General features: G+C 47.5%; 2 protein-coding genes across 2 annotated transcripts in view; one reads left to right on the top strand and one right to left on the bottom strand.

The window, feature by feature from the left end:
- REELD1 (reeler domain containing 1) overlaps positions 1–2,458 on the top strand; it is a 7,433-nt gene extending 4,975 nt beyond the window's left edge. The window contains exons 5-6 of the mRNA XM_057376290.1: positions 31–91; positions 1,842–2,458. Of these exons, the coding sequence (XP_057232273.1) occupies positions 31–91; positions 1,842–2,435 (655 nt within the window). The 3' untranslated portion in view covers positions 2,436–2,458. The remainder of the gene's footprint in view (positions 1–30; positions 92–1,841) is intronic.
- A 5,778-nt stretch (positions 2,459–8,236) lies between these two features.
- The window catches only part of LOC130579476 (acrosin-like), a 5,305-nt gene continuing 3,898 nt past the window's right edge, over positions 8,237–9,643 (bottom strand). The window contains exon 6 of the mRNA XM_057376291.1: positions 8,237–9,638. Coding sequence (XP_057232274.1) covers positions 9,281–9,638 — 358 coding nt within the window. The 3' untranslated portion in view covers positions 8,237–9,280. The remainder of the gene's footprint in view (positions 9,639–9,643) is intronic.

The raw sequence follows: 9,643 nt of genomic DNA on the forward strand, positions 1-9,643 counted from the left end.
CTGTAAAAGCAATTGCTTTCCCATTTGTAGACATGACTACAGGCTGCTGGAAATATGTGTGTTTAAAGACACAGGATACAAAKTTAACAGGGTAAGTCCAGTATGCAGGTGACGGAGAGAAGAAAAACAAGGTGAATAAAGAACTAGATCTRGTTTGCAGGATGCCAAAGGAGGAAGAGAAATAATCTCACAGAAAATAAAAGAGGAAGGGGACATATAGCAGAAAATGAGGCAGAAATACTGAGGAAGGAATGGAGGACTGAGAACAAGTAAAGGAGAGACGAGTACCACAAGCAGCTGCCATAGCCCTGGAGAAAAGCAGAGAAATGGAAATAGATAGAAACCAAAGGGCAGGAAGAATTATTGTACAAGGCAAGACCAGAAGAGCATTAAGAAACAAAAATACTGAGAAATTAGGCAAGAATGGAGAGGAATATGAAACAAAGTAGGAATTAGTTGGGATAGGACAAGGACTTGTGAGACAGTTGCATTTTCTAACCCAAAGTCCCCAATCCTGCAGTATATCCTCACAGGATGGTGTTTGCATTTTGAGGGCAAGTGATCCATACACATGCAGTCCTAACTTTGCCAGCCAGCTACTTTACAGTTTGCAGTTCAGCCACTGAAAGCCTTCTATTTACTACTGTATTTTAACAGCACTTTCAGAAACCATCCCTTCCACAAAGGATGCTCTGACCCTCCACTACTTTGCTTCAGAGCTTGCCAGGGCTCCTACCTCAGCTTTGTGCTCCTGTCACACTGTCTTCCCAGGAAGCTTTAGAAATTGCTAATGATGGTAGAGGGTGAGAGTTTCTCTGGTGTAATTAATGGATGTGTGAAAAAGCCTGCTGGGCTGGACAGGCTGGAGAGGTGCCAGCTACTGAGGGCCAGATCCAAATCTCACCGGAGTCAAAGAAAAAACTCCAGTACRTTTTGCAGCTTTTGGATGGGGGCTCAGGTGCATAGTGGGAATGGAGAAATTCAYTGGGGGCCTCCTAAATTGCATGCTTGTTTCCCAGTTAGTCTTGGATGCTACTTGCAGCAAAGCCTGGTCTGCAGAACAGGCATGGAGCAGCTGGCATTTTGTGACAGATRAAATAGGGTGCATGGAACCAGACAGTCCCTAGAAACAGGCACAGGCAGGAACTGTCATTCTCACTAAAATGGGTGGTTAAGCAACACAGAGAGGCAGAAGATTTCTAACTGGTTGTGTAAACTGGGAAAACAAGACAGGCTTTGGGGAGAGTTTATAGGTTGCACATGAATGCCCCAAAACTGCTGATGGCAAAGCCATCCCAAGTCTCCTGTGTCCCTCCACTTCATTGCCCTCAGAAGGGTAATATGGAACTTCAGTGGGTCCATGTGATCCTACACATGCAGCTTGGCTGGGAAGATCCCACCTGCCCTTCCCGCATGACTCCGGTGCCACTCAAGGTGGGAATTGTTCATTAAGTGGGGSTTTTTTGCGATAACCATGTGAAAAATACCACCACCACAACAGGAAGTGCAGACCTCCACTTAGACAAAGCAGTGACCTTCCTCTGCACCTGTGCCCTAACCTTTGTCCCTCCAACCCACACTGCCTTTGCCCCTGGGACCAATTTGAGTGCCTTGAGTCTCTCCCATGGAAATTCTGGTATGGATGGAGCAGGGTTGCATCTGCTTCATTTTCTAAAAGCTACTGAGTAAACAGGGACTAGAGAAGAGTTAATCTAAGGCCAGARGGACACACAGGCATCAGGAACAGCGGTGAAGTGTACCAAGAGGTAGGTACTGAGAACTTAATCAGCCCCCTTTTCTCTTCCCTCACTGCACATTTTGGCATGTATTTGCTTTTAAAGGCCAGCAACAAGAATGCAACCATCTTGAAAACCTCCCTGCAAGTGACAGTGTCTGCCTCTGCCCTGCATGTGCACACTCACCTGGGTGACACTGCTGTGACCACAGCCCGTTTGGGCGATGCCAGCGCCGCTGGCAATTTATCCTTGGCTTCAAGGCAAATGGCAGAAAAAGAGCTGGCACCACAGCCAGAGGAGGCAGGCACCAGGGGTGAGGAGGACAAGGACGAGGAGAAGGCAGCTGGGAATACTCTGCCATGGGTGACTGGACCAGCTCTTGAATCTGCTGCTTCTGGCAAAGGGGAAGATCCTGGCAGAGGAACCCAACTCCTTGCAGCCCAGCTTGGCATCCTCCTGGTCTGCATGGCTGTGCTGGCCCTGGTGCTGGCAGCTGCCATGCGCTGTGTGTGTGCCCAGCACTGCCACAGGCGGGCCGAGGTGTCCTTCAGTGAACCCGACCCTGATGTCATCACCGTCACGGAAAATGGGGAGGTGATGCACTTCCGAAAGATCCGGGAGAACAGCTTCGTGCTGGTGCAAGCTGAGTACAACTGGGTCAGCCCCTTGAGCAGYGGGAAGAAGACAAGGGTGGTTTAATCCCTCTATCTGCCATCACATTGGGGTGAACAACCCCAAAGCAGACAGTTCAGACAGAAGTGTTGGGCAAAAGTATCTAAACCACAGCTGCTGAAAAAATAGAAGTTGATAGATTGCTCGGTATGCTACACTTACTGCAATTAATATTGTATMTCTGCTCATTAGCTGTCACTGTGGCAATGACATACACCTCTTCTGTTGCCTTAAAAGTATAGCCAAAAATAGAAATTCTTCCTCTGCACTGTGGTTTTGACTCCTGTTTAATCTCAAAAAAAAAAAAAGTTTCTAGTGTCATATTTCTTTCTAGGAAGAGCAAACCCATGATATAAACCCAACCATTCTCATTTAGGAGCTTACAGGTTTGACTCTGTGCACTTGGTATCCCTCCGATGACAAAATATTTGCCAGAAGATTTTAAGTTTCAATTTGAAAATAAAAAGCAATAACTCATTAGTGGAGAACATTGATCCCAAGAATGCTGAATTGATCCACAAGAGTGAAACACAGGATGGCAGACACCAGTTTAGGGAAAGAAACATGCCTCCTCATCAGGTGCAAATGGAAGAAAATCTTTCCTGTCCATTTGCACCTGATGAGGAAGCTTGTTGAAGCCTGACAGCCAACATTTATTTAGTCTTTTACTTTGAGCCAGCTCAGTGACATCCTGTGCAGAAACACAGACTGAGAAGTACCCTTCCCAGGTCACTTTGGAGATGCCTTGCAAARGCTGCATGGGAAGTTAACAGCATCCTTGTATTTTGAGTTTGTTCAAACTTCTCTCTGACCATGAGTTGTTTTCTGCAGAGTGTCACTAAAGCAACCCTTGGGAAATGGCATGATCCTGGACACCTCCTAAGAAGGAGAGGTGACAACAGCAAGGGTAAAGGTTTATTTTACTGCAGCTTTAAAAGAGCCAGAAATAGACCTGAAAATAATCCTCTTGAGATGTACATTTTAGAGCCTTTCAGAGAGCAGGAACTGACCCATCTGGTRCCCTTTTCTACAGTGGATCAGCTCAGAACTGACCACTCCCAAGCTATGTGGTGGGGGACAAACTTAACACTTTGGTGCTAAGCCTAATTCACAGCCCACAGCAATCCCTCCTGAACCAAGCAGAAAATGATGGACTCTGATGGTTCACCCAGCCTTCCTGGTGACAATCTCCCTCTGTGTCAGGGAGGCCCTGAGGCCATCTCTAACTAGTTGCCTACGTCCATGCTGGATAGTCAGCCAAAGCCCTGCTCTCACATCCGCCCTTACCTCACCATTGACTTCAGAGGAGACAAGGAGAGACATGAGTTCTCCTGCTCCAGCTCCAGCAAGATGCACAGAGATCATCTAATCTAATAATGCCTTCCATTAGCATCCAGAAAGAGCTGGTTTCTGACAATACTGATGTACTGTGACCAGTGACATTTGTGCTGCACACATGGACAAATTTCTGTCCACTTCTAGGCCCAGTGAGCCCTTGGCAAAATAAATAAGAAGTGTACTCACAAATGCAGCTTGTAGTGATGAGCTTGCTGCTCCTAAGCACTGCACTTTGAAGAGTAGGGCAACTACAGCATAGCCCTTTGCTGCAGAAAAAACATGGGTAGTCCTGTAAYTGAGAAAAGAGTTTGGTTTAGATCTCAGAAGGATGCCAGGTGAAGGGTTTTATATTCACTAAGTTGAGCTTATGCCCTACCTACTAGTGAGTCTCCAGGTTTTTAAGCACATCTAGACATGTAAAATGGCATTCCTCTCCTGTGTCATGTGCCTTAGAAAGAAGTCATGTTTCTGTAACCCAGTGTAGCTGAACTGTGCAGTGACTAAAACAGACTGCATTCAAGTCATTGTTAATGCAGCCAAAAAAAAAAAAATCCTAATTAACTGAGAAAATAGGTCAACAAACTCTTACATATTTAAACAACTATCACATATTATTTTAAAAAGTTTCTTATGATGGCATAACTGTTTATGAATAAATTATAAATACCTATGGCCTCTTTCACTATCTCTCTAGGTTTAATGTTACCAGACTGCTATGGCTATAAAACCAGAACCTTCTTCCCCTCAGCTCTTTCCCYATAACCCAGCACTGCTCTTTACCAGGCTGACTGGAAAAAGGGAAGGCCTCATAGAGGTCTTTGACTGGGAGAGTGGCACTTCAACACCATTCTGCCTTCTGCCAAACTCTGCCTTCTGCTAAATTTATGTACTCCAGTATTATTATTAGTAAGACCAGTAATGGTGAGCTCTGAGGGACACAGCTCCTCTGAATTAGTAATGAGTTTTGCTACTTTGCAGCTCTCTTGGCTGAGACCTAAAGTGCCTGTGTTTTTTTTCTTGACTTCCAAATGATGTTCCGTTTGTAATAGCTGCCATGACAAGAGGAATGGAGGCCTTATCTCCTCTTAAAGCTGTTAAAAACATGAGCACTAGTTAATTTATTAAAAGGCAAACCATTCAAACATCCCYATTCTTAACTGACTTGCCTTACATGGAAATTAATCTGTGSTCATGCTTGGAACMGATTTCTGAGAAAAAAAAASGACAAAATTWGGAAAACAAAGGCACAAACCATTCTAATATTTACTGGAGACATAACTGAAAGACTTGCCTTGTTTTCCTCTCTAGGTGCGTGACTGGGYTGGTCACAGATGCTCTGCTGGAGCTGGGGATCTCAGTTCCTCCAGGGCAGCTCAGCCTGCAGTCACCTGTGGCCCACGTCAGGCTAYCATGCCTCAGCAAAATCACATGGTTTTGAGTCAGGACTACTGAAAGTAGCAAATGTACACCTATCCTGAGCCTATCACCCCACCAACCAAACAGGCATCAAACATCATTTTGGCAGTAAAAATATCTATGGYCATTGCAATGTTTGAGCTATTCTAGCCTCACCTAAAAAAATTAGAACTAACTAAATGTAACATGGAAAGGTTGCACTAAGGAAGACAGTCGATCCAAAGCTTGGTTAAGTCATCATGGACATTTTCTGCATTGGTTGAATTRTCACTAGTAAGCAAAAGAAGCCAAACATGCACTGATTTGGTCAACTCCAAAATGGGTGACAAGATTATGGGAGAAACCCCAGGGCCCTGTGGGCCCAGCAATCACGGTCAGCAGGGATGTGCAAGCTCAGGGTCTCCCAGATCAGTGTGGGATGCAGCCTCAGGCATTACAGAGATCTGGCTGGCTGTCTTGCCAGCCCTTTTGACACAGTTTCTGCAACTACTCAAGACCACACAAACCAAGGAAGGTAAAGCAGCAAGGTCAGGAACCAGGAGAGTAAAGCATTCAGCAGATGYATGTTATTTATTCACTCAGATTTAAATAATAATGACAGATACCTGTAAAAAAGAAAAGGAGATGCTCTAACCATTCCTGYAACATTCAGCTCCAAGAAGACAGCTGCTTAGCAGCAAAAACAAATGACAAASTAGCAACCTAACCTGCAAAGCTGGTGAACAGCAGAACAAACCTCTCACTTGCCCTGGTAAGCTGGACCCTTCCACTGCCCCTGTCAGGCTCYCAGGGCTCATTGTGTCTGGACAGCTCTGCAGGGCTCCCTTGCTTCCTTTACCTGCCACTCTTTGCTGCCAGCTCACCCAAGGCTACGARAGAGCTAAGAAGGACTTGGGGAATCACAACTTCCCTTGTATCAGGAGCTGCTCAGAGATCTCTCCTAGCCCCTTCCTGCCACCAAACTGCTTCCCCTCTGCAGGTCTCATCTCAGCAGCCCTCCTTTCTCATTAGTGTGTGTGTGCCTCTCTCAATAAAACATTTTGCTACATGATGTATGAAGGACTGTGTCTCAAACCACATTTTACTGTATATTTAAGCGCATGTTTTGCTGATTTACTGCTGTTCTAGCGAACGTCTCCCTCCCTGAGCAGGGCAGGCCTGTAACGGATACATCRGCTCTGACTAATGATTATTAGTACATCCCAAGGTTATGTCCCACAATCAAATAACGTGTAGGAGGAAAAAGAGACTCCAGCTTACTCGGCTGAGGACAAAGATCACCAATAGTCTCTTTCAATCTTCAGATTGCAATATCCATTACAGATTGCCACCTTCTAATGTCAAAGTATAATTTGTTGTTGAGAAAATGTGTCGCTGTTCCAAAGGCGAGTCAAAGATCAGCCTGGCTGTATATCAGCGCATGTTGATGTACATTAAGAACTGACGGCCAGGTACCAAGGACACCAGGCGGCTGGTGCAGAGGGAACAGSAGCAGACGTGACTTGCTGATCTTTCCTGTGCAAACACACGCCCGGAGTGGGAAAATATTTAACCCAGTTGAAGCGAGGTGTCACCAGTAATTCCCAGTGTCTAAGGCAGCACCAACGCGACGTGTCAGGCGAGCGGCCGGAGGCAGCGGTTGCCTGCAGCAGTCTSTACCCGCTCGGCTCCGGGTTGGAAAGATGCAGTACCTGCGTTCCCAGACACATCCATGCGGGCCCACGCCGCGGGATCCATCCCCGGGTATTCCCGGAGGGCAGCCCGGCCCGCGCTCCCGCCAGCAGCCGCCAGGGGGCAGCGTTGTCCCGGCGATGGTGGCCCCGCTCCCCGGGCCGGTCCCGCAGGGCGGGGAACGCTCGGGTGGAGCGGGGGGCTTAAAGTACATCTGCGCACTTATCAATTAAATTTCATGTTATATAGTCTATACTCCATCGTAATTATCAAATCATTACAAAGCATGCAGTTTTCCCCAGGGCTATCTTAAATTCCCAACTATAGTTTGTGTTTCTTTTCTTCTAGAAATTCACCAAAAAAATTCTGCTGTGAACATAATAGGCAGGGAATAGGTTTTCTTACGTCCTCTTCTTAGTGCYAGCTGTCTACTGACAAAAACATTCATGACAAGAAAAAGCAAACCTCTCTCCAGAGCCGGCAGTGCCACGCAGTCTGTCTGGGCCCCGTGGTCAGAGCCATGTGCAGAGCCCAGCTGAGCTCAAGTGACTCCAGCAGGTCACAGCCCTGGCCAGAGAAGGCTGAGGCAATGCTATGCTGGTGGGTGATGCAAGCAAAGGCTCTGAGAGAGCTGTATTTCTACTGAAAACATCTGCCTGTCACTTGGCATTTGAATGAGCAGTTCAAAGCTGCTGGTAGGTGCTTGTGTCATGGTAATGACTGTGACAGGCTTTTTCCATCTCTGAGGAGGAGATRGTTGTGACATTTGTTTTGAGTGCAACTTTGAAGTCCTCTGCTGAGGACAACTGAATTCCTCTGCTTGAGAAGAATTCCTTTCTAATATCTATTCTAAACCCACCTTCACTTTAAAGCCATTTCTCCTYCTATCACTACTTGCCCTWGTAAAAATGTCCCTCTCCAGCTTTATTTTAGCTCCTCTGTTTGCAGAAGTTCTCAGAACTTCCTGCTAACAGCTTGCAGGAAATCACATCCTGTGGCATCCCTGCCTCTATGGAAAGTTCAYTGCCACCCTGTTCTCTGCAGCTGCTTCCCAGCAGCTCCTTCCCAAAAAACACCCACTAGCGCACATGTCTCCTGCAGACAGCATGCATGTGTCCAATCTGGTTACAGCCATGGCTGGCGCAGGGCAGCACAAGCCAAACATGCCCGAGCTACCCAAGCAGTGTCACACTTCCTGGGCAAAGAACAGGGAAACATGGATTCAACAGTCCATTTGTGCCACAGCCACAGCAACACCCTCTGRGAGGCTCCCTGTCCTTGCTATCTATCAGTTCTACTGCTGACAAGGACAGTTTTGGCACCTAGAATGCGAGGCCAAGGATGCACAGCAACTGGAAGCTGTAGGCAAAGAAGGATGCTCCTGTTTTCAGCCCCACCTGCCATTCTCCAGATCTTGGATGTCTGAGACCCTGATGCGGGAAACCTAGGGTGAAGAAGTCTCTTTTCCATCCTGTGGTGATTAGGTGCAGGGCTCAGTCACACAAGTAAACCAACCAGCAGCTTGTGTCTGTGAGACTGGCTCCTTGATCCTCCCTTCTCCCTATCTGCCATGCTTATACATCCCCCTCATCTTCCTCAACTCCTCTCTTTCTCTGCCCTTCTCTCCTCCCTGCTATCTGCTCCTCCCTGAATCCCAAGGTTTGTCCCACCTGTGAACAGACTTGGTGTTACAGGTGCTGTTAAGGCTCACCTTGGCTTTCCATGGCATTACTGATGCAGTTTCCTCCGTCTTGTTGCATCTGCCAGGTTCTTCTCCCCAGAATGACCCCAAATCTTCCTTCAAACATCTCTGAAGTGTGCCACCTCACACATCAATGCCCCTTCGCTACTTGTGAAATCTTGCTCTTCCTTAGGGCACTGTAGCTCCTGTCAGCTCCTCCCTGTCTTTGTGACAGTCAGCAATTTCACTTGTCATGCTCAGGAGTTTCCCAGGTCTGCTCCATTAGCTAAGGCTTTTGCCAGGCCCTAGTCACCAGTTTGTGTGCCTTAATGCATCCCCCACAAGGCGTCTGCATGTAGCATTGTCTTCTCCTGTCCTCTTCCTAGCCTTGATGTGCCAGTCTTCTCCATCCTGTGGTGGCTCTGAGCACTCTCCTCTCTGATCAGGCACAGCTCCAGCCCTTTGGAGTGACTCCCTTTGTGCCCAAGTAGTCTGGCGCAGCCTCATTTTGCAGGTCCCAGGCGAGGAAGTCCTTGCCTTGCCCAGGAGACCAAACTGGACTGAAAACATGGTTAACTGCAAACAAAGGCAACTTTATTTCAACAACTAAGTCAACGTTAGTATTTGCATACATGCAGAGGAGCAACGTGGGCAGGACAGAGCAGCCCTGCAGTACTGAGGCGGCCTTTGGATCAGCAGGCATTGCCCCAGCAGGAAACAGTCACGGTCCCATGCAGCCTGCAATGGATCCTGTCCATTCTGCTGCTCAATTCTGTTCAGACCGCTGTAGGTTGTTCAGGAGGTCCCGGATCTTAGTGAAGAAAGCCACCAGCTTCTTGATTGGAAATGGGCAGCTGCTTATCTCTTCCACTTCCACTGGCTCTGGTATCGCACTTGGCATCTCAGCGGGGGTTGGTTTTGGCCGTGGCCTAGGAGTGGGGAGTACTGTCGGCGGTGGTTTATGAGTGGGGATTATTGTCGGCTGTGGTCTATGAGTGGGGAGTGTTGTGTGCCATGGCCTAGGGGTTGAAAGTGTGGTGTGCCATGGCCTAGGGGTGGGAAGTGTTGTGTGCCATGGCCTAGGGGTGGAAAGTGTTGTGTGCCATGGCCTAGGGGTGGGAAGTGTTGT

The sequence above is a fragment of the Malurus melanocephalus genome, unplaced genomic scaffold (genome assembly GCF_030028575.1).
Source record: "Malurus melanocephalus ecotype Western Australia unplaced genomic scaffold, MMel_1.1 scaffold_277, whole genome shotgun sequence".
Classification (NCBI taxonomy): Eukaryota; Metazoa; Chordata; class Aves; order Passeriformes; family Maluridae; genus Malurus; species Malurus melanocephalus.